Source organism: Panicum virgatum, chromosome 5K (assembly GCF_016808335.1).
Source record: "Panicum virgatum strain AP13 chromosome 5K, P.virgatum_v5, whole genome shotgun sequence".
Lineage (NCBI taxonomy): Eukaryota > Viridiplantae > Streptophyta > Magnoliopsida > Poales > Poaceae > Panicum > Panicum virgatum.
The window spans coordinates 55,264,382-55,289,664 of NC_053140.1; the positions used below are offsets into that span (position 1 = coordinate 55,264,382).

A 25,283-nucleotide genomic window follows, 5' to 3' on the forward strand; every position below is an offset into this window, starting at 1 on the left:
CTCACCAGAAGCTTTGGAGCCTAGCTGCTAGAAATACAATGCTAATCTTTGCAGCATGATTTAGAGTCCAAATAAATTTTTTGGTGCATCAGGTTCACTAACATGAACGCTACGTACGGTTGGAAAAGTGTATGTCTATCTCAGAGCTGGCTGCACGGTTCAACTTCAACATTTGACAAGTACTAGATGTACTTTTCTATTGATGCAATCGTATCACCTTGGAAACGTCACTGGATGCGTATGCAGACGCGATATTCTTTCCCAGCAGGTCGGATGTTCCATGCATCTCACAAGTTCGTTCGGCCTCATGCTTTTCTTCCATGAGCAAAGCTTATGCTTGATTTAGCTTTAGCTATATATAAGTATATCTGCATGCCCGTCGTCCATATCCACGGGCAAGAACAACATATATCGCACAGCAAGACACAGGTCCTAATTAAATCTCAGCTCATCATCAGTCACCACGTCTCGCTTCACCGCAAGCAAACCATGGAAAGCTTCTACTACCTCGCCGCCGTCACCCTGGTGCTCCTCGTCTTGCTCCACCACCTCTTGATGGGCCGCAGGAAGCGGCGGCGGCTGCCACCTGGGCCGCGGTTCGCGCTCCCCATCCTCGGCCACCTCCCCTTGCTCAAGAAGAAGCCGCTCTACGCCTCGCTCGCCGACCTCGCGGCGCGCTACGGCCCGGCCGTCCACCTTCGCTTCGGCGGCCGCCACGCCGTCGTCGTCGGCACGGCGGCGCTGGCCAAGGAGTGCTTCTCCGGGGACCTCGACATCGCGATCGCCAACCGCCCGCACTTCCCCTCAGTGCGGGAGGCCTCCTTCGACTACTCGGTGCTCACCCTCGCCAACTACGGCGCGGCCTGGCGCACCATGCGCCGCGTCGCCACCGTGAACCTCCTCTCGGCCCACCGCGTCAACATCATGTCGGACAACGTCATCTCCCGCGAGCTGCGCGCCATGGCGCGCCGCCTTGCCCGCGCCTCGGCCGCCGCGCCGGGCGGCGCCGCCAGGGTCGAGCTGAAGCGGAGGCTGTTCGAGCTCTCCCATAGCGTCCTCATGGAGATCATGGCGCAGACCAGGAACACCTACTCCAACGACGATGACGAGGACATGTCCAAGGAGGCGCGGGAGATGAAGAACATATTCGATGTGATCGTCCCTCTTGTTGGTGTGGCCAACCTCTGGGACTACATGCCTCTGCTTCGGTGGTTCGATGTCTACGGCGTGAAGAAGAAGCTCAGGGACGCAGTTAACCGAAGGAACACGTTCATCTACAAGATGATCGATGCAGAGAGGGAGAAGCTAGAGCAGCTGGAACGCAAGAACGGCGAGGGCGACGCCAACAACTCCGACGAGAAGAAGAGCATGATCGGCGTCATGCTGTCGCTGCAGAAAACAGAGCCTGACGTCTACCCCGACACTTTTATCAGCGCTCTCGTGGCAGTGAGTGGCACTATCCATGTTTTTTTTAAAGGACACTATCCGTGTTTTCATGTCCTTAGTTCTGCTTCTACGTATCTAATAATATCCTGCTCTCTTTCCATCTCGCTCTAATATTTTTTCCCCGTATCTGGATTGAAGAATCTGCTGGGCACTGGCACAGAGACGACCTCAACGACTCTGGAGTGGACAATGGCGCTCCTGCTTCAACACCCAAATGTACTGAAAAAGGCTCAAGAAGAAATTGACTTGAACGTCGGAGGGGGCCGTCTTCCTGACAAGAACGACCTTCCCCATCTGCCGTACCTCCACTGCATCATCAACGAGACTCTCCGGTTGTACCCTGCCGCGCCGTTGCTACTGCCGCATGAGGCATCCACCGACTGCAAGATACACGGATACGATGTCCCAGCAGGGTCCTTGGTCCTTGTCAATGCGCATGCCATCCACAGGGATCCGGCCACATGGGAGGACCCGGAGGAGTTCAGGCCGGAGAGGTTCGAGCACGGCGGAGCAGAGGGAAAGTTTATGATACCATTCGGGATGGGGAGGCGCAAGTGCCCCGGGGAGAATCTTGCAATGCGAACCATGGGGCTGGTTCTGGGCGTGCTGCTCCAATGCTTCGATTGGAGCAGGATTGGAGACGGAGAGATTGGCATGGCAACAGGCACTGGCCCCGTCATGTTTAAGGCTGTTCCTCTGGAAGCTCTCTGCAAGCCACGGGCGAACATGTCTACTATCCTTACGAAAATCTAGGATGAAACGAAAATCTAGGATGAAATCTTAAGATTTTATAGGTGACGAATAAATGGCACATAAAGTTTAGTAGTGTAAATGGTACAATGCTATTAATCTATACAAATTATGTTATTCATATATGATATCTTACTATTACTAATTGGAGGTTCTTTTTGAAGCCTCCAGGTAAAGCCACCTAGGATCCTAGGTGGACAGTCTAAAAAAATAGAGAAATCCTATAAATTCTCACAAAAAAACAGAAATATCCGGCCATCAATCTGGCAACTCTAATCATAATAGTCATTGGATCTGTTATATTTTTAATAAATTACCCACCTTTATCATTATAAAAATAAACTAAAGTAACCCACTAAACAAATATCTAAATTACCCACCTCTGTCATTATAAAGAACTAATCTAAAGTAACCTCCTAATCTTCATATAAATTACCCACTTATGCCATTATAAAATAATATCAAATAACCCCCTAAATTTTTATATATATTATCCAATGATAACATAATAAAAAGTTAAAATAAACCCCAAATCTGAATCAAAATTATATTACTATAATAAAATCTTAAAGAACATCAATATAAAATTCTAAATTACTATTCATATCATTATTAATATATTATTTATATTATTATTTATATAAACATACTAACCATAATGTGTTTGTCACCATATATTTATGTATAAGAGAAGAGATAAGAATACCAATTTTCATGTTGTTCACATAGCTCAAACAAAGTGTTCAATTAAACACATATTAAACATATATGAAGGTGTGATGCGAAGTGAGAAAAAATTATTAGTAACTAAACCTATCACATTAATTACAATTACATAATGATAAATATGTATCTTTGCAGTACTGGATTAGAATGTTTAATTGATTAAAGAGAGTGTGAGATAGATAATTATTAGATATCTCTAACTAGCCCGTGCTAGAGCACGGGTTGATAGACTAGTATAATATATAAACATTGTGTAGTTGCTCACAAATCCATTTGTCACATGGACGGAGCCAGCAAGTCTGTTGAGCCTAATTTTCTCTCTTTCTAAACGTAGGACATTTAGAGTCATCGAGATAAAAATTTTAAACCAATCTAATAGACATCTAACATTATGCTACTATCGTGTTAAACAGCAACCCCCATAAGTTGCTACATAATTCAAATTGCCATCACACATGCGGGTTCTAGCCATCCGATAGGGAAGCCTAAAAGGGTAACAAGTGTTCAGGGACTATTCATCACTGTGTGTGTGACTGTGTTTGTGTGTTTGTCCTTTCCCTTCTCCTTTTTCTAGCGGAGTGCACGGGCAGCGCACACATATTTAACAATACACCTGACCAGGGGGGCAGCCACGTTGAGCTTTCATGGTGCTAGCGCACCATGGTAGGAAGAAAAATTACTCCTTAAGAGCTAACTAAAATGGATAGCTTCCTTGCAAATTAGATGTGTGTAAGTGTGTTATATTGTGCACCACCACAAATTCTTGCTAGCTTCGCCACCGCACCTGACAACCCACATATGACAATATAACATTAACTTGTGCTCACGCAGCGTATTAATATAAGCAACGGGTTCTTAGTTGTGGTGAAAATAAACAAAATATTCCAAGTACAATATTACGAAAATTGTATTGCTTATTAATATTGGGCGCATGTAATTATCTCAGGAAGGCGCATGTAATTTTCCTCCTTTTCTAGCATTGATGGAACTGTCATGTAATTTTCCTCCTTTTCTAGCATTGATGGAACTAGTGAGGAAATGCATATTCAACTGTAACTAATGGATCCTCGTCAGCCAACCCGACCCCCACCCACCCCAAGCAGGTTTTGAAAGCTTGGATTAAAAGTTAGCCTCGAATGATATTGTTTCTCCAAAATGGAAAGTCTCCCCCACCCCAATTGAGTGATATGTTTTCCAGAAAGAATAGGGAATCTTTTTTATCTATTTAATACTCAGTTTTTCCACCTCAAAGAAAAAGCTATCACTACCTAACTCTAACTCCATTACGAACTATAAACATTATGGAATTGGAGAAGAAGAATGGACACTTTTGCCTCATGAAACAGGGGTGGAGCCTACTGGAGGCCACACTAAGGCTGCGGCCACCTCTTGATTTAGCAAAATTAATGAAGATTCAAGAGTATATCTATCTATAGCCATTAGCCAATAACACGTACTCTTTTTAACCTAGCACTTATGTAGTTGTCCATTATCAATGGACAATTTGGGTCTGTTGGGATCAATGTTGGGATCTCCAAGTAGGAGTAGAAATGCAATAAGAAATAATTCAATGGAACAATGGTATGTAGCTTTATATTCCAAAAGAATCAACCTGTTACAAGGTAAATAGGAGTGGGTATTTATACCCACGACCTCCGTTACATGTACCCAGAAATGCCCCTCACCTGCTCACATGAGGTGGGGAATATTCCGGGCTTACAGTCCTTTCCCGGCATCAGAGCGTACAAATTAAACTCTATTACATGGTCACATTGTACATGTGACTCCGACGGTTCTTCGGACCTTCGGGCCTCCTTCCTTCACGTGTGTTTTCCTTCGTCATCACAAACAAAGTGGCGTCTCAGTACTGCCGAAGGTCAATACCTGAACGTATGTGTGACGGAACCGCCAAATTAAAACTCTAAATTAAGCGTAATGGCCGTCATTTGAACACATCGGACGCATTAGTTTAATGGTTTAATTTGACGGTTCTTTCTCAACCCACGGCCCGATCGAAACAACACCGGTAGTCCCACACGAAGGTGGGCGCAGATGGTACGACATGACAATACTTGAGAAATAATAATACAACACATAGCACGAAACACAAATTTTTACAAACCGAGTTTGAATACATAAATAATTTACATGACAAATCCACCAAAGTTGGATAAATATAAAATCCGGCAACTACGAGACATAGACATGAGAAGAATTACACACATTGCCCAAGAGTGTGCAATTTCATGAGCTAACCAAGGGTTCTGGACCATCGACGCTCCAACCCTCCGTGTCCAGGCGGATAAACTTGGCGCAGCAAGGACAAAAGTCTATACCTGTGGGTCCTTAAATAGTTGTGGCAACAAATTCTGAGCAACTAATACTCAGCAAGACTTACCCGACCAGTGATTATAACTTAGCCCACATACCTAGACATGCAAGACATTTGGCTGGTAGTTATTTTGCAGAAAAAACGACTAGTAATTCCTTACTTTCATTATTTTAGCCCCAGATTCTATATAAATTAACTCTAATCTAATATTTGCATGAACCCCACTATAGCAAACATGATGGTGCAAATCAAATAATTCAATGTGTTCAACATTATATATATAGATATATACAACTCACATTCTAACATTTTGCTACGATGCAGCAAAGAGATCAAGGCTCTCATAACCGCGAGACACGGCGAATCGATTCGATTTAACCTTGCAAGGTGGACCTAACCAACATGGCACGCAAAAGCCCCGTCGGACCCCACGCACCAACCTTTCCCCTCCCCGCCTCGAACTACAGAACTGCCCCACCTGCATATAGTCAGCCGAGCCCTACGAGAGACCACCAAAAGTAAACTTATGCATCCCAACTCTCCGCGGCCACTCGACTCGCCCTAAGGGGTGGGTAGAAGTTCTGTACTTTCGAAGCAAAGCAGTACTCGGCTTACCGGTTTCGACTACCTCCTACTCCCGGTATGCGGTTAGTACAATTCAATCCCCGATCAGCACTGCCGACAACGACCGGTCCTTAATCGACACAGACGGGACTAAGACACTCAGGAACCCTGTCCTGCTGCCATACATATGCATCATCAACATTTCCTGCCTGGTCTCGATTCTCCATTTATTCCATAGCAAATTCACAACTCAAGTACTGGAGTATGAATATATCTTACCTCTCGCGAGTAACCGGACATTACTCGACTTCTAAACATCCTATATCTCGCGAGTGACAAGAATTCACTCGACTTCTACCGAGGACTATTAAGCATGGCATTACTATCGACCTATACCCACTAGTATCATCTCAAGGGAACCTAGGGATCATGCAACTAAGGTTTCAAACAACTCCTGAAACATAATGCACAAGTAATAAATACATATAGTGAGTCATAATTTAAAATAGTAGGTCATGCACCGGGCCTTGTCTTCGGGCTGCTGCTCAGAGCTGGGGTCAGACGGGCCTTGGGCCGGGTTCTCACGCCTCTCCTCCTGGGCTTGCTCCGGCTGCTCCTGCGGTGCCGCAATCACCTCATACACGGTGTCCTCAACTGCGGATGCTACACGAATGCATATGAAATGATTGAGTGCAACCCAAACTATACAATCACTATACTTTAAAACGAAATGTCTTGCGGACTGTCCGCGCCCAAATGACAGACCGTCTGCAGTACAATTCCACAGACCACCAGAACCAACTACGTCTCTGGACAAACCTCAAAACTATAGGGCGGACTGTCCGCTCCAAAATAGCGGACCGTCCCCGGCAACGACGCCTCTGGACAAATTTTAAACTCTACGGCGGACTGTCCGCTCTCCAATAGCGAACCGTCCGCAGTTCAACCCTGCGAAACCCACCAGAGACAACATCGTCTCTGGACAAATTCCGAACTCTACGGCGGACTGTCCGCTCTCCAATAGCGGACTGTCCGTAGTTCAATTCTGCGAAACCATCAGAGACAACCACATCTCTGGACAACTTCTAACCTGACCTGCGGACTGTCCGGCCCTCCTAGGCAGACCGTCCGCGATTTCTATCTTTTGACACCGCGCGCCGCCACTAGTGAGGCCGGCGCGGCGCCGCGGCGCGCCGTTCCCGCCGACGGTGGCCCGACCGATGGCGAGGCTAGCACTACACTATCTACTAGACAAGGCACACACGGGCATGGGTGATGCACGCAAAGAATCAAGCCTAACCTAATCGGCGACGTGCGGCCCGTGGCGGTAAAAATGACTTTGCCGAGAACGTGCGTGGAAACAACGTGAACGTGGAGGAACGAGGGGAGCACGAGCATTAACAGATTACTTACAGTCGATTCGAGCCCTTGGACGGAAGAAATGGTGGTCGGGTGATGGAGTTCCACGGCGAGGTCGAGTTTGGGGCGAAACTCGAACTGGCGGCCGGGGAATCCGGGATTCCCGGCGAGGTGGGGGTCGTGGCTATGGTTTGAGGGGTTGAGGAGAAGCTAGGGAGGTGGTTGAGCTTTGGGTGTGGTGGATTTGAAATCCATGGAGGGGAGCTCGCGGATTCGGCCGGCGAACGGGAGTCGTTCAAACATCATCCATGGCGTCGGGAGGGAGAGGGAGTGAACCGAGAAAGAAAGAACGAGGGCTTGGGCGCGGGGTGGGTGAAGGGTGGTGCGCGACTTCAATGCGGCGTACGGGGAGGGCCGGGGATAGGCTCGACGGTCGGCACGTGGCGGCGACCGACGAACCTCGGTCTCGGAGTGGTTGAAACAGGGCGCGTCGTGGACCGTCCGCTGCCCCAAGAGAACTGTCCGCGAGGCAGGATGTTACAGTATGTACTCGCAATCGTCAACTGCCAACCTTTACTGTTCTCCAAAGTCCTTACAGGACCACCGATTATCCCAAGCTTTACCCTGAAAGAGAGTCGAGCCCAGATGGTGGCCGTTGGAGCCACATTAGAGAGGAAGGTTATTATTGCAGTGTCTTTGGATGTCCCCCAACAAACCTATAACCTTCGAACCCCATTCTCTGAAGGTCACGATCCCAACATGGCCCCCTTGATTTTAATTCACCCTCCGCTACTGTTAGGAAAGATGAGGATGGGTTGACAATGAGATGGCAAGGCAGGGAAGGAAGAAATGGTGAGGAAACGCCACAAGGCATGCACAATTGTTGACTCATGCCACAGGGGTTGAGCGTGTATCAGCTCCATCTCCGTTAAAAGTCCAATTAACTTCTATTGATCATGCTATAAGAGAGATCTCTAGGGTTGCAAATTTGTGAAAGAGCAAATTCGGTATGATGATTTTTTACTTCATACGTTAAGTTAGTTTGAATATTTTGGCCCAGGTGGCAAAAGGAGGTAATGGTATAAATGGGCCTTGGGCCCAACATAGTGGGTTTCGAGACAACACAACAACCCTGATGGGCCGTGCAAGTAAGAAAACAAGAGTTAGAACGCCATACTTTTTGACTAATTTCTGGCCATTTGATGTGAAAAGTGTTTCGTGAAGATGAACGGTTGATGTTGCACCCTCTTTCGATATATACCAGGGGGCTGGATCTTCATCTTCATCCTTCCCCCTTTACTCTTTGCTTTCTCCGCTCTCACCCATCCAAAAATTTCATCCTTTTTAGTTCATTTTCTTGCCTCCATCGTTGGAGGTTGTACCGATCATGGCGTTTAACAACTCAATCCTCATCAACCGCGTTCTTGAGTCGCAATTGATAGGGGACGAGGCGGCAGTGAGTAACCTTGCAAGCTCTAGCCATGATGATCCTCAATTTGATCACAACTTGGCAGCGCCTTCTTCTATGCAAGCTGGTGGCACTCAATTCATGGATGTGCCCCTCGACATGAGCTCCCTCGTGGCTAGCATAGGTATGACTCCCACAGGATTTGAAGTGCCGGAGGGGGCCATTGTGGCATCTAGCTATAATACCCTTGGAGGTGTTCCCATCGATGTTGAAGAAGTTCCACAGCCGCAAACTGGAAGCAATGATAAGCCAACGCCCTTTAAGGGATCGTGGACAAAGGAAGAGGACAGGTAACAATTCCAAATCTGTTTTTTATTTTTCCCCCTTTCCTTTCAGATCTAGATCCATAATTGGATTGTTTGATCTAAAGTTCTTGCTTCTTCGATCCACAGCATCCTGAAGGATATGGTAACACAGTTTGGCGAACGAAAGTGGTCGGTGATAGCACAGTCTTTACCTGGTAGGATTGGCAAGCAGTGTCGTGAGCGATGGATCAACCATCTGCGTCCCGACATTAAGGTCTGATCCCTATGTTTCTTGTTGCTTAATTTACTTGTGTGTAGTTAATTTTAATCTTAGGACATCACTCGATCAATAAGATTTTTAAGGAATTTCATGTGATCTTTATGCATGAACAACACTAAATGTTTTGCGTCACCATTTGAAAGGAAAGGATCAGATAGCATAGATTACTTGTGATGTTGCATTTATTTAATAATTGATGTTAAGGGCATCCAATTTATCATCAAACGCTCAACCTTTGCTTCCATTTTTTGTGCAAATAAACTTTGAATTGTTATGGAAATTTTAATTTTACACCTAGGATACTATAAGAGTGTGGAAGTGTGGATGTCAAAATATTTTTCTTCAATGTGAGTGACACTCCGCGGCGGTGGCGGCGGCTGGGGCGGGGGGGGGGGGGGTTAGTTAATAGGTGAAAAAAAGATTTCCCCCAAAAAAACTGATATTGCAAAATTAGTTTCTAGTATGAGCACCTTTTTTGTTTGTGGTATTTTATATGAGAAAAATGCATTAGGATCTTTTGTTTTTTTATTCTTATCTTGGTTCATTAACTATAAAAATACGAACCTGGGTCTTTTAAATATTGAATTGTTTACTCTAGGTTCACTCTATAGATCCTATTGTGAACTTGGATTCTCACTTTTAATCGATCGCTTGAGAACTTTGAATAGATCTAGCAGGAACTGTTTTGAGATGATGCTTGGTTGCTATGGAAAAGGAAAGGAAAACGTGAAAGGGGAAAAATGTGTATACCAACGTATGTTTGTTTGTCTTTTCAGACTACTAAAGCGAGCGTTAGATCAACATTTAACGTTTAGCTACTTTTACTCCTCAGGCCGTTCACACTCTTATTGCTTTCTTTCTTCACGTGCTTTTCACTACTCAGCCCCAGGGTTTAACTTTTCGGCGAAATTTCGCCGAAATTTCGGTTTTTTTTTCGTTTCCGCTAGTTACCGGGATCCGAAATTTCGGTATTTTTCGATATATTTCGTTTCAAAATTCAAAATTCAACAAATTTCGTCCGAAATCCACCGAAATTCGCCGAAATTCACCGAAATTCCGGAACGGAATTCCGTTTCCGCCGATCACCGGGATTCTACCGGAAAACGAAATGGTGAACCCTGCTCAGCCCACTATACTTGCTATTCCGTTTCCTTATTTCCCTGGCCGACTCACGCCGCCGTGCCCGCAACTCCAAACTGCTACTCCGCTTAAACAATATGTAACTCTCTACAAACACCACCCACTCTGCTGGTCCTCCGAGTACTTGGCTAACACTGCTAGCACAGACTCCTCTGCGTGACTCGTCGCACTAACCAGTGGCCCCAGTGCAGTGGGGCCCGGTTCCACTAGCGCCTTCCTCCCCGCCTTGCCACCCACCCCAACCAACTTTGCTATCTGGATACCCTTGTATCTCTTCAAAACCTAGTTGCCATGGCAAATCCATAATTCATAAAAGAGTTCTAAAGTTTCCCAAAAGGCTAGCTGGCTAACCCCATCTATGATCCATCTCTCTGGCGGTTTTGAATGTTGATTGACTGTTTCCGCAATTTTAGGCGACCGAGCAATAGTTTTTTTTTTTTGCATGTATGTTCTTCAAGTATATATTGATCTTTGCTCATGCTAAGCATTCTTCTTCACTGACTTTTCACAGCAAAACGACATATGGACGGAGGAGGACGACAAGATGCTTATTGGAGCTCACAAATACTTCGGAAACCGCTGGTCGTCGATAGCAAGGTTCCTCCCAGGCCGGTCAGAGAACGCCGTCAAGAATCACTGGAACGCGACCAAGCGCAGCCTCAAGGCAAAGCGCCGGTTGAAGAAGAAGAAGAGCGAGCAGCAGGTGCCACCCGGCCAGCTTTCCATCCTGGAGGAGTACATCCGCAGCCTGCCCCCGGCCTCCGACTCTGCAGCACCGCCGGCGGCGGCGTCCCCGCCGCTCCAAGGCCCCGCCTACAGCGGGCCCATCGTTTCAGAGGCTGTCCACCCGCCGGCGCCCGAGATGGAGATGAACTTCAACGCCGCCAGCCCAGCCGGGCCGCCAGCCCAGCCGGGCCGCCATTATCGCTCCACCTGCCGGGAATGATCAACCACAACATGCCGCAGCTGCCGGACCTGAACATCAGCTGTGACCCGCAGGAGGCAAGCTACATGAGCTACGCGATGAACGCTCCCTCGCCGGCGCCGCAGCTGCAGCTGGTTACTCCAGACCCTCAGCAAGCCACCTTCAGCTGGTTCCCGTTCGTCGAATACCTCACGGCGCTGAACACGGCGCTTGCCGCTGGTCCGTCGTACTACGCTGGCGGATCCTCCAGCAATGCCAGCGCAAACGGCTACTACAGCGGAGCGGGCGCCGGCTACTACTACAGCGAAGCAGGCCCTAGCAACGCCGGTGGCAGTGGCGGCGAACCAGCTGGTGATGACACACCGGCGAGCTGGCGTCGAGGGAGTTCTTGACCAGGTTCAAGTGAGGCAGACGGCGGCTCTCCAGCTGCCTATTTGTCTGTCTGTTTTTCATACCGGTAAGAATATCTTCGCGCATGCGAGGAATATATACAATTTCCCTTGAATGATTTGGACTTTAAATTTGCTGCATGAACCATATGGATGTGACTTTAAGAACCTCTGTTGTACTAGACTCTTTCAGACACCTTCGTGACATCATTTCTGTTTCTGTTCCTTCTGTTTGATTGTTTCTTTGCCTGTATGGTAACAAGTCAAAGAACCTGAGATGCCGTAGTTTAACAGTTGCTTCGATCAACTGTGTGTGGTTGATACTTGATGCATCTATAGAGGTTTTGGATGCAGCGCTTTCCCATTTCCTTTTCGGCCAGTAAATTTTCACACCATGTATGGTGTGTATGCAACCTATCCAACCCTCTCGTACCTGCATTTCTGGAACATTATCTAAAAAAATCTGCATTTCTGGAGAGCCTGAGCAATGGGCTGAACTTAGTTGATCCAGTCACTGATGCCATGTGGATTTTCTTACCTGTATTTCAGTGATGTCAGGATCCGATCACTGAAATACAGGTAGGACTAGGACTAACCTTAAACAAAAACGTTGGTGTTGGTTTAAATGGGCTGAACCGAGTTGATCATCGTACGAACCCTTCCGCAAACATATAAAGGAAGGCCGGTTCTAGAGGCCCAATATTCCGATTTCAGCCGAGGCCACTCGGACAGACAGACATGCTCGCATAGTCGCATGAATCTTCTTTTCCCGTCCTGAATAAATAAACCATCTTTTCTTTTCCATTTCCTCACTCTGCTTTTGTGACATTCTTCATCCCCCCAATTTTCTTTTATGACATTCCTCACTCACTAAAAATTTGCACTTCTCTAGTGCTCAACGCTCACTGTGTTATAGCTGGTTACGTGTATGGGGAGGACAAGCATGGCTGGCAGGGGCATGGCATGGCTCGTGCAACCCAATCGTCCAGTTGTGCAATGTGCAGAGCAGCAGATACAATGGGCCTTAAGGGGTAATCGCCCATTGATTTCGTTCGTCTCGTGTGCTCTCGTGGTGGAAGACAGACTTCCCGCCATGTGAGTACGAGCGGCAACGCGGCATGTGTGGCGTGCATTGCCGAGATCTCGAGGAAAGCATGTTGGTCAGTGGAGCAGAATTTTTCCAGACTCGAGAATGTGTGCATTGCCAAGTCCATCCTATCCAGTTTCTCAACCATCTTCTACTATAATTTGAACACATCTTATTATCCTTTACCTTTGCATAGCTGGCTGGTGTGAATGTGAATGTCTTGAGCAGTAAAGTGGATCTGGTAGCTTCAGTTTTAATCTGTCGGTTTAACCACGAATTAAGCCACCTTATCAGCTTTCGCGAACAAAACAGAGCACCCGCTGATCAGGTCATCAGGTGACTTGCCTCGAATTCCAATTGAATTCAGTACCAAACGGGGCTCAACTCGACATTTGTTTTCCATCGTGTTCTTGGAATTTGTTTTCTGCAGCTTCAGTATAAGCATTTGTCCTGAGTCCATTCTACAATATTCAGTATCGATCAAAACATTCAGTCAATCCAATACATGAAACCATATAAAATATTTACAAAATGTGGTCTGTACATAATTTCCAATTGAAATGCTTTGCCTAGAGTTACAAATGGCATCTAACTGAATCAAACTCTCTGGGTAGGTGTAGAACACAACACAATGCAGAAGCAGTGCACAAAAAAAATAAGAGAATCTGGTGCTACAAGTACAAAATATCTATAGGAATTGATCACACTATCACCACCGGAATTAGGATGCATCAAGCATGCATGAAAGCAGGTCGGGCAAAACTTCGATCCGGTCGCTATCCAGCCGCAGCGCCATCTCGTGGTTTCAGCTCTGCCGGGACGGAGCAGAGGTCCCCGCCATCTTCTGAACCCAGTAGTCCGCCAAGAACGTCTTGGCGGCGTCCAGGCTGGGGTAGTAGTGCGGCTCGAGGAACATCTGCGCGAGCGGGTCCATCCCCTCCGCCGGCACGAACAGCGCCCGGTTGCCCGACGCCTCCGCCGTGCCCATCACCGCCGCCACCAGCTGCCGGTACGCGAAGAAGAACCTCCTCACGGCCGCCTCCACGGCCTGGAAGGCCTGGAGCAGCTCCACCTTGCCGGCCTCCTCGCCCTCGCCGCGCCTCCGGCTGTGGTAGAGCCTCATGGCCGCCTCCTGCACCCGCGGGCCGCCGTTGGGGTCCACCTCGACGCCGAGTACCCAGGGCACTCGCTTCTTGAGGTCCCTGGTGGTGTTGGCGATGTGCAGGAGCGCCCTGGACCGGAAGCAGAAGGACGCGTCGGAGCCAGGCGCCGCCCGGATCGCGAGCTGGCTCTTGAGCCGCAGGAAGTCGTCGGGGTCCATGAGAAGGTGGAGGTCCTCGACGTCGGCGAGCAGCTTCCACACGCGCTCCAGAATCCAGCAGTCGCTGGCCGCCTCTGCCCAGCTCTTGGCTTCGATGCGCTCGTTGAGGCGGGCGAGGAGCTGGGACGCCGCGCACAGCCAGGACTCGAGGATCTGGTACATGGCGAAGAGCGTCTCGTTCTCCCGGTTGCGGTAGCCGGACCCGGGCTCCGGCGCGGGCTTGGGCTTGAGCGCGTGCAGCTCGTGGGGCCGCACGACGCGGTCGTACTCGAGCACGGGCTTGCCGGCGAGGTTGGGCTCGCCGAGGCCGAGCGTGAAGGCGCACCCCTGCATCTGGCCCTCGATGGCGTACGTGATCCGGGCGGCGAGCGTCTCGGACTTGTCCCAGGCCGCGAGGCGCGGGAGCAGGCTGGCCTCGCTGGGCCGGCACACCACGGCGGCGGCGCTCCCGGGCAGCTGCCAGACCTCCGACGCGCTGCGCTCCCGCGGGAGCACGCCCGCGGAGGCGGACAGCTCGGCGAGCGGCGCGCCCCGGTCGCCGCCGCCCTCGCAGAGCGCGGCCGCCAGCTCGAGCTCCCGCGCCGCGAGGCACTCGAGCCGGCGCGCGAGCTCGCGGCGGCTGGCGTACCCGCGCGGGTCCGACAGCGCGAGGGACGCGAGGCGGAAGGTGAGCTCGAGCGCCTGCAGCGCCGGCGTGAGGAGGGCCTCGCCCGCCCACCCCGGGAAGCGCCCGGGCTCCCGCAGCGCCGACAGCTCCGGCAGGCGCAGGTACTGCTCGTACGCCTCCGCCGCGGACGCGTCCTGCACCCTCAGGGCAGCCGGCGGCTGCGCGCGGGGCGTGTCGTCCCGCCGCGCCGGCGAGACCGGGGACAGCTTGGGCGTCGCCATTCCGGCCCCAGCTGATACGAACGTTGGCTGATTTTCAAATTCCTTCTCTTCTTCTATCTACTCCTGCTGCGCCTGAAGTTCTTATCGGCTTCTGCTTCTGCTTCTGGATTTGAGTTTGAACTCGAGAATGAGAGGGCGAGGCGTGCTTTATAGCGCGTGCGCGATCGGGTCCCCTCGTTCGACGGGGGAGCGTGGCCTGGTCCTGGCGTGTGGGCCCGCGGCGCGGGTTTGAAACCACGGGTGCCGGGGTGGGGTACGGCGCGGAAGGCAATAAATTAGGGCGGAAAAAGGAGCATCGACCACTGGGGGGGTGGGCATTGGGCAAAGGGTTTCCGAGCTTATCCGCAGGAGATGATGCGGTTTGTGCCGCCGTCCCGCGTCGCGGCGACGTCATGTTTTCTCGCGTTCGGCCCGCGCTCGCCGCTGCTGTATTCGATGGAAGGAGCAACGCGGCCGTCTCCATCCGCCGGCGTCCTCCACAACCACAACCATCCTGGGCCGGCGGCAGGCGCCAGGTTCCCCGAACACTCCGCTAATATCCTTTTTCTATCTATTTTCCATATAAAAAGCATTTCTTTTTCTATTTGTGGTGTACGAGAGCGACACCGAGTAGAGAATTGCCTTGCTCGTCTTCGCGTGCAGGCAATTCAATTCCTACGCGGGAAAGGTGGAGTAGTTTCTTGTGAATTACGTGTCGGCGTCCGTGTAAGTTTGGTCGGCGATGCCGTGAGGTTGGGGCTGCAACCGGCTGCACTGTGACTGTGACTTGCATGAATGGGCAGGCAGTTCCGCCTTTCCGGTGTTTTGCAAGTTGACTTTGCGTTTAGTTCGTGGTTCTTTACCACGCACTGCTAGACGTTGCAGTCAACGTCTTAAAAAGTGTTTCAAGTTGCTTAAATAGTTTTTCTTCTTATCTACTCAATTTGTGGAGCACGTTGTACTCTGAGCATGAGAACCAATATCCAAAATTAGCAGTTGTCATTAACCAAAAAAGGGGGCAATTGGTGGATGGACGAAGTGCTAACTAGAACAATGAAAACGAAAACGTGCTAGCATTGTTCGATCACGGGTAGAAGGCCACTGGCTTAGTGCGAACCGGCCGAAAATTCAGAGACACGTGTCAATGCTGCTGAATGCTGATACGGCGTGCACCAACCCATCCGGGCATTTGGCCATTTCCAGCTGCTTGTACACAATTCCACAGTTCCAATCGGCTCTGTTCGCCACTTGACTCGGAACGTTCTCACTTGTCTCCGAGGCACCGGTCACCGGCAGATCTTATTCCACCCAACAGGAGGGGGGGGGGGGGGGGGGGGCGTTGATCTGCTCGAAATCTTGGACCAGCCAAGGCTTCATCCAACACTGCGTTCCGCGCATCCATTACAGCCGTGAGAGACCAGCTGCGTGCGCTGCCGAACTTTGACGGCCGCGGCCGGGGCAGGTGAGTCTGCCCCCCGACCTCTCTCGTCCTGGCCAGCGGAAGCAGCCGGGAAGGCTGTCGACGTTTGGGAGGGAAGGTGCAGTAACCGCGCAGCCATTCTCGCTCTCGGTGCTTATCGCTTAACCGGTCAACCCCTGTGCGCAATTCGCTTGGCTCTTCGGTTTGACCTAGTTTAACGCCTTGGACGGGCGAGACCCTGAGCTCATCGTCGGCCGGTCGCGATAACCATGAGAGGTGTGCAAGTTGGATTCTTTACGCTGACCAGAGACTGCAACTGGCATGCGTATGAGCATATCGTTTCTTTTTCTTTTTTTTCTTAATATAGAATAGATGCAAGAGCAGAATGGTACAGTATAAACAAGTAAGTTCTGCTCCTACGATGTTGGTCTTGGTGCATATCCATCCATGACGAGGTTAACAGCAGGGAAATAGTTCAGCTGAAAACGACGTCGTTAGGCGGCGGGCGAGGTGATGCAGGTCGGCGGATGACCTGCTTAATTAAGGGAGACACCCGCCAGGACACCACATGATATAATACGACCTGCACCGGCGAGCGGCGGCAATGGCTCCGCTCCGAACGACCGCCTCTCGACCCTGTCTCAGATTACTAGATTAGCGGGGCGATCAGGCCAGAATCATTCAGAAAGGGTGTTTGCTTCTGACTCTTTCCCGGGACAGGTTCTTCTCAGAACACAAGGCAGGCAAGCCACGGCATCAAAGGCTACCACTATCGTCAGTGCGATGAGGCCGTGGACGCGAACGTGACGCGCGCGGTTGTCCTGAGAGGCCGAGAGCCCCGGACTCTAGACTCTGATCCGATCATCCCCTTTCAATTCGATCGGTTCCCTATCGATCCGAACCCATCATGCATGCGAGCTCACCGGTGTCCTGTGCAGAACAAACTAGTGCTTGGCACCATCAGCCCCCGCAGTAGAGGTGCAAGAGCTCCCGCCAAATCAGCGCGGTTAAGCACGCGCATCAGCCTCACATTGCCCGCCGGGTACGAGAATCCCGGCGCTTGGCGGCGCCTCCGCCAATCACGTCGCGAGCATTCCGGGCGAGGGCCCGCCGGTGCGGGCGATGGCTCGTGCGGGTCCACGTCGACGGATACGGAACCAAACAGAGATTATGGCCGCCACATCTCATCTCATCTCATCCAAATGAAGTTTCGGATAAGAGCCGGCGCGCTGGCTAGGTAAGCGGCTGACCGTCCGGCGGCCTCCCACGGTCCCACACCCCTTCCCCATTCCTCGCCCGATCGCGTGCGGAGACCGGTAAGGCCGGCGACCGTACCCGGACAACCCTCGCCGTCGCCGGGGTCTGGTTCTAGACGAACGAGAGGCTTCCACGCAAACGCCGGACGTCGCCGTCGCTGCAAAAGCGGATGGGCAGCACTAGGTCGGATCGGACCGGTTCGATCTCCGACGACGAAACTGAGCTCGCGCCGGGTCTCGGTCGAGAGCGACGTGTACTGTACTGGGCGGGGAAGGGGAGGCGTCCCATGACGCCCCGCTCGCGTTCGCCGCGGTGGCGGCGGGGACGGCGGGGCCGGCGGCAACGCTGTGCTCGACCGCAGCAATCTATCCAGCTAGTCGGCCCCGTCGGCGCGCGTGAGTTGGGCGGCACCGGCACGGCCCGGCAGACCGGCCGACGGCGGCAGCTGGGCTTAGGTGGACGTTCGCTGCCTGGCCCTGCTTCTCCTCCGTTCCCTTCCCCACCAGACGCGCCTTCACGTGCGGCGGTGACTGGGGGTCGGCGGATCGCGAGACTGGATCACCACCACCACGGCACAGGAGGAGATGATATACGAAGGCCCACTTTATTAAGGCAAGTGGCCCGTGGTTTCTGTGCGGAGGGGCCGGTGGCCCGTCAGTCACACGGGCGCCATGCGGCCCGGCGCTCCAGGGGACCGTACGCGGCCCAGCCTGTGAGAACCAAGAAGTGACGGGCTGACAGCAACTCGCGCGGGTGGTCCATCCCTTCCCCCTTTCCGCCCAGCGCCCACTCTCCCCTCTCATGTGCTGTGTGTTTCCACACTCAAAAAAAAAAAAAGTGATGTGTGTCTTCCTCTTAAAAAAAAAGTGCTGTGTGTCTACGGTCTACCCCTAAAAAAAAAACGAGTACTGTGTGTCTTTCCAACAGAAGAAGAGCACCATGGCCGGAAGGAGAAGACGAGGAGCTTGGACTAGATGGTGGGGGGGGGGGGGGGGGGGGGGGGGTTTGACCAACAATTAATCTATGAAATAAAACTGTGGCCATGAAGCGGCCGACTCCAAAGATCGAGACTAAACCATGTATTAATAACCGAAGCAATTCTCCGGTACAATACATGTTACATCAAGTGGAGTCCAAAGTCATACAGAGCTTTATTCAACCTTGTCGGTACCCTGTAGCAGGGATACCCATTCTTACTGCGGCAAAACAGGACCCGCGTAGTTATCCGTAACTGCGCGGGAAGGACGGAGTAGCCAGGCCCCACGGGTCAGGCTCTTTCCTCACCAGGCCAACGGCCCCGGACCCGTTCTCCGCCTGGGGATGGGTCCGGAGACGCCACGTGTCCCTAAGGAAGGGAAGCTCCGAGCTGACAGCCGAGGCCTCGGACCCCCATAGGGGTCCGGGACCTCCTGCGTCCATCCGGACCTCCCTTACCGCGTGGGGGTCTGGAGCCACCACGTGTCCCGGAGGCACGGGTGCGGGCTCGTGTGCGAGTCTTCCGCCGGAAGATTCGCCCACCCACCGCATTTAATGTGGATGGTTGAGGTGTGCTCTGTCGCCGCGACACGCGGGACAGGCTTTGTCAGGCCTCACTGTGCACCGCGTATTACCAAGGTACACAGAGCGGCCGCCTGTGCCGCACCCGCGTAGAGCCCGTCTGCCGCATTAATTGGATACGACGTCACGGCACTTTTCCATCATGCCGCCTACGCCGCAAGCTACGCGGCCCGTTCAGCTACGTGGCAGGCAACGCCGCTAGCTATGCCTGGCGCCGTTCCGACAAGACAGCGCCTGGACACGCTGAACGGGGAACTCCAGGAGCAGACAATGGAATCCAGGAGAGAGATATCCTTCGCCTGTGACGCCATTATTATGAACAGTACGTTATCTTGTACTACATTGTTGGGCCCACCTGTCGGGGTCCCAACGGCCATGTATGTGTCCCCTTGAGATATAAAAGGGAGGCGCTCGCTGTACACAATAGACACACGAGAACACACGACACACAAGCTCTCGCGGATTCTCTCGAGGCAAGGCAATACAACACACAGCGGACGTAGGGTATTACGCTTCGGCGGCCCGAACCACTCTAAATCATGCTGTGTTCATCGTGTTCTTGAGCGAGATTGAACTAGTCACTAGCTAACCCCCGAGTACTCACCCTCTGGGCTTAGGCGGGTGTCTTCCGCCACCCGGCTGTGGTTTGCCACACCACGCCTTTTGGCGCGCCAGGTAGGGGAGCCAGCTGGTCGCAGTTCATCTCTTCTTTGTCTCCATGGTTCATGTGGATGACGTGGAGATGACGGAGGATGTGGCGTCCTCCACGCCACACGCCTCTCGCGTTCCTGCTCCAGGGGTAACCGTGCCCGTGGAGCAGGCGCCGTTGGCGGCAGCGCGCGCTGCTCGACGGCAAGGGTCAGGGCGGCCGTCACGGGCCCCCTCGCAGGCTGCGAGCGGCGGAGCGCTGGCGGCGGCTAGGGAGTTGTTTCGCAACCCTCCGGTTGCTGCAGCCTCGCCAGACGCCCAGAGCCAGTGGCGGGACGACGTTGACCGTCTCCTCCAGCTGGCTCAGGTCTCCCCCAGTTCTGCAAGGACTGGGCAACGACCTCCGCCCGGCAATGCGGTGGTACCTTACCACCAGCGCCAGGGCGGTGTGTCGGCATTCGTGCGCTCCCCCACCATGAGGGGTGCACGAACAGAAGACCTGCGGGCGGAGCTCAACCGCCGGCGCGCGGGAGAGGATGCCCGCATCTCCGTCGAGACGGCGTGAGAGCGCCGTCTCAACATTGAGGGTCGCAACCTCAACGCCGACTTGGACGCGGCAGCACCCAAGCCTCCAGTGAACGCCCGGATACAGGCGTGCGCCCCGGTGGCTGGTGTGGGCTGCGCTGCGCTGGCGGAGCACCTCCGCGCGGTGGCATGGCCGTCCAAGTTCTGCCCGCACCTGCCGGAGAAGTATGACGGTACCACTAACCCGTCGGAATTCCTGCAGGTGTACGTTACCGCCATCACAGCAGCTGGTGGTAACGACGCTGTCATGGCGAGCTACTTTCATGTAGCCTTGTCTGGGCCAGCCCGGACTTGGCTCATGAACCTCACACTTGGGACGATCCAGTCCTGGGAGGAGCTCTGTGCGAGGTTCACAGCGAACTTCGCCAGCGCATACCAGCAGCATGGTGTGGAGGCACACCTCCACGCCGTGAGGCAAAAACCCGGAGAGACGCTCCGGGCCTTCATCTCGCGCTTCACCAAGGTACGGGGTACCATTCCTCGTATCTCCGATGCATCTATTATCACTGCTTTCTGCCAGGGGGTACGTGACGAGAAGATGCTCGAGAAGCTGGCGGCGCACGAGGTGGAAAGCGTTACTACGCTTTTCTCCCTGGCAGACAAGTGTGCCAGGGCCGCTGAGGGCCGCGCATGGCACTCAGCCCCCCAAGACGGAGACGCCAAAGCTGGTGGCTCCGGTGCTACCGCTCAGGGCGGTGGCAAGAAGAAGAAGAACAAGAACCGGAGTCGCGGGGAGCCACATTCTGGCGGGACAATCATTGCAGCAGCGGCGCCGGCTGCTGCAGCAGCGGCTGGGGGCCAGAATGCACATGGCAAATGCCCTCGCCCGCAAGGTGGAAGCGGAGGTTCATGCCCAGTGCATCCCACCGCTCGCCACATCGTCGCTGACTGCCGCGAGATCCAGAAGCTCGCGAAGCGGGTAAGTGGGCGGCGTGAGCAGTCCTCCAAGGTTGGTTCACCCCCTCCTCGCCAGCGGCCTGGCAAGGAGAAAGCCTCCGACAGCGGAGCCGCTGCTGGGGAGAAGGAGCTGGGGTACCAGTCCCCCGCTCGGAAGCTGAAGGGCGTCTACCACGACGACGACTCCGATTCCGACAACGGCGACCGCCGTAAGAAGCTGTACGTAATGTACGGCGGAAGCTGGGGTCTTGTCTCCCGGCGGGACGTGAAGACCCTTCGCCGAGAGGTCCTTTCGGTGAAGCCGGGGGTCCCGAAGGCAGCGCCGCACCAGAGGTGGATGAACACCACCATCTCTTTCGGGCCATCCGACTGCCCGGAGAATATGGCTGGGGCTGGTGTACTACCTCTAGTCACTGCCCCTGTCATATCCAATGTGAGGCTCTATCACGTGCTGATCGACGGTGGGGCTGGCCTCAACGTCATCAGCTATGCAGCGTTCAAGCAGCTGCAGATCCCGGAGTCTAAGCTGACTCCCTCTCGCCCATTCTTCGGAATGGGCCCACATCTGGTGTTCCCTCTGGAGAGCATCACACTGACGGTATCGTTCAGGACCGAGGAGAACTTCCGCACAGAGAGCGTTCTGTTTGATGTTGCGGAGGTGAACCTCCCGTTCAATGCCATCATTGGCCGGCCGGCACTCTACCGTTTCATGGTCATTGCTCATTACGGGTATTTGGTCTTGAAGATGCCTTCCCCTGCCAGTGTCCTCACTGTGCAGGGCAACCGCACCACTGCCGTCGTTGCAGTCGAGAGACTGCATGCTCTGGCAGCAGAGGCTGCACGTTCCGAGGAGGACCCATCCCCCTCGCAACCCAGGGCGCCTGCAAAAGCACCCAGGGTTCAGCCGTCCGATCCGGACGATGTCCCCGTGAAGACGGTCCAGATCGGGGCTGACCCCTCCAGGACCACCCGCATCGCGGGGAACCTGGAGGAGAAATAGGAAGACACGCTCATCACTTTCCTCCGGGCAAATGTGGACGTGTTCGCCTGGGAACCGTCACAGATGCCCGGAATCCCCAGGGAAGTGATCTAGCACAATCTGAGGATCTACCCCGACGCCACGCCGGTGCGCCAGAAGCCTTGGAAGCAGTCCGTGGAGCGGCAGAACTTCATCCGCGAAGAAGTGCACAAGCTGCTGCACGCTGGCTTCATCGAGGAGGTCCACCACCCCGAGTGGTTGGCCAATCCGGTCGTCATCCCAAAGGCCAACGGGAAGCTCCGGATGTGCATTGACTACACCAGCCTCAACAAGGCATGCCCTAGAGACCCTTATCCTCTTCCACGTATCGATCAGATCGTGGACTCCACCTCCAGGTGTGACCTTTTGTCTTTCCTAGATGCATACTCTGGTTTCCACCAGATTCAGATGTCTAGAGAGGATAGGAAGCATACTGCCTTTGTAATAGTAGATGAGCTTTATTGCTACATTGTCATGCCATATGGTCTAAGGAATGCTTTGCCCACGTTTGTACGAGCTATGAACAAAACCTTCTGTAATCTAATTAGAGATATTGTTGAGGTGTATGTTGATGACATTGTGGTCAAGACCAAGCTAGGGTCAACACTAGTGGAGGACCTGTCCCTCGTCTTCGACCGGCTCCGCGCCACGCGCACGAAGCTGAACCCCGAGAAGTGCATCTTCGGCGTCTCAGCAGGGAAGCTACTTGGTTTCCTGGTCTCACATCGAGGCATTGAGGCAAACCCAGCCAAGATCAAGGCGATAGAAGCGATGAGGTCTCCCGGCCGCATCAAGGACGTCCAGAAGCTTACTGGATCTCTCGCCGCTCTTAGCCGCTTCATATCGAGGCTGGCTGAGAGGGCCCTCCCCTTCTTCAAATTATTGAGGAAGTCCGGTCCATTCTCTTGGACCGAAGAGGCTGAGCAAGCCTTCCAGGAACTGAAGCAGCACCTCAGCTCACTGCCAGTATTGGTGGCTCCAGAGCCCGTTGAGCCGTTGTTTCTGTATCTTGCTACGTCTGCAGAGGCGGTCAGCATGGTGCTGGTCGCTGAAAGGACGGAGCAGACTCGCCGGGGGGCAGGGTCTCCCCGGCCAAGGATGGTGAGCCGGACCCCGGACACAGGGGCCCGTCAGCCTCACCTCTGCCTGAAGGTCCAGACCCCGCACAAGGGGGTCCGGAGGATCCTCGTTCCAGTGGGAACCCAGAGCCGCTGGGGGCCCAAGGACCTAATGTGGTGGATAAGGGCGAGCCGGACCCGGTAACCAGGGTCCGGACCGTCCAAAAGTCAGTTTACTACGTCAGCGAAGTCCCCCACGAGGCGAAGGCCAGGTATCTTGAGACGCATAAGCTTATCTATGCCATACTTATTGCGTCCAGGAAGCTGCGCCACTACTTTCAGGCACACCGAGTTGTTGTAGTGACCTCTTATCCGCTAAGAGCGATCCTGCACAACTCCAACGCCACGGGCAATATCGCCAAGTGGGCAGCAGAGTTGGCTGAGTTCCAAATGGACTTCCAGCCTCACCACGCAGTCAGGAGCCAGATCCTGGCTGACTTCATAGCGGAATGGACTCCTTCCCCAAGTAATTCTGGGGGTCCGGACTTCAACGCCGGACCCCCGGAGCCGGAAACCAGGACACCAGTCTTCACCGAGCCCCACTGGACACTATTCTTCGACGGGTCCGCCCACGAGAAGTGGGCCGGAGCTGGTGTGGTCCTCATCGACCCAAACGGAGATCAGCTGAAGTACATGGTGCACCTTGAGTTCAAGGCCACCAACAACATGGCGGAGTACGAAGCTCTGATCTTTGGCCTGACGCAAGCCCTGCCCTGTCTCTGGGGGTCCGGCAACTTCTGGTGAAGGGGGACTCACAGCTAATCATCAAGCAGGTCCGAGGGGATTGCAGCTGCAACAATCCCCAGCTCGCGGCATACCTCATCCACATGAGGAATCTCGAGAAGGACTTCGACGCCTTGGAACTGCAACACGTTCCCCGCGAACTCAACTCAGCAGCGGATGATCTCTCTGCGAGAGCATCTACCTGGGCATCCATGCCCGAGGGCGTCTTCGAAAGACGGTTGCTGAGACCTACCGCCCAGCCTGCCGAACTGGGTGAATGGGATCAAGCTAGCACCTTGAAGCTAGCTGTCCCGGCGGCATTCCACGTGTGGTGCCCGCCCTGGGTTGTGAGCTCTGTTGAGGATCCTGGAGACCTCATAGAGCCACTCCCACCTGCTCAGGAAGCTCCCGATGCATGGATCTCCAAGATCCGGGACTACCTGAAAGACAATATCCTCCCTGATGACGATGTGTCCGCTAAGCGCATAGTACGATTGGCTAAACGCTACGCGGTGGTAGAAGGGGATTTCTACCGCCGTGGCGCCAATGGGATCCTCATGCGGTGCATTTCCCACTGAGACGGCCGCGAGTTGCTCGCAGAGATCCATGGAGGCGAGTGTGGAAATCATTCCTCATCTCGCACGCTTGTTGGCAAAGCCTTCCGGCATGACTTCTACTGGCCAACAGCACTCCAGGATGCGGCTGAGCTGGTAAAGTCTTGCAAAGCATGCCAGTTCCATGCAAAGCAAATACACACACCGGCTCAAGCTCTGCAGATGATTCTGCCCTCATGGCCATTCGCCGTGTGGGGCGTGGATATCCTGGGGCCATTCCCCCGGGCCGTCGGCGGGTACCGGTTCCTCTACGTCGCCATCGACAAGTTCACAAAGTGGCCGGAGGTTAGCCCTGTGGTGAACATCACCAAAAAGTCAGCAGTCGCATTCCTCAAGTCCATTGTGTGCAGATTTGGCGTCCCAAACCGCATCATCGTGGACAACGGGACCCAATTCAAAAGCAGACTCTTCCAAGAGTACTGTGAGGACATCGGCATCCAGCTGTGCTTTGCGTTCGTGGCACACCCCCGCAGCAATGGACAGGTTGAGAGAGCGAATGTAGAGATCCTCAGGAGACTCAAAACCCGCACCTACAACTGTTTGAAGA

At 53.1% G+C, this 25,283-nt stretch overlaps 2 protein-coding genes and 1 pseudogene across 2 annotated transcripts; 2 read left to right on the forward strand and 1 right to left on the reverse strand.

The window, feature by feature from the left end:
• The first annotated feature begins 290 nt into the window (after positions 1-290).
• On the forward strand, positions 291-2,319 carry LOC120708711 (cytochrome P450 81Q32-like). Its single transcript, XM_039994099.1, has 2 exons — positions 291-1,446; positions 1,585-2,319. Exons 1-2 carry the CDS (start codon positions 334-336, stop codon positions 2,197-2,199), a joined length of 1,728 nt encoding a protein of 575 aa, XP_039850033.1. The 5' UTR covers positions 291-333; the 3' UTR covers positions 2,200-2,319.
• A 6,245-nt stretch (positions 2,320-8,564) lies between these two features.
• On the forward strand, positions 8,565-11,740 carry LOC120710267 (annotated as a pseudogene).
• Positions 11,741-13,185: 1,445 nt separating this feature from the next.
• Positions 13,186-15,048, reverse strand: LOC120708712 (nematode resistance protein-like HSPRO1). Its single transcript, XM_039994100.1, has one exon. It carries the CDS (start codon positions 14,918-14,920, stop codon positions 13,517-13,519), a length of 1,404 nt encoding a protein of 467 aa, XP_039850034.1. The 5' UTR covers positions 14,921-15,048; the 3' UTR covers positions 13,186-13,516.
• Positions 15,049-25,283: the final 10,235 nt, after the last annotated feature.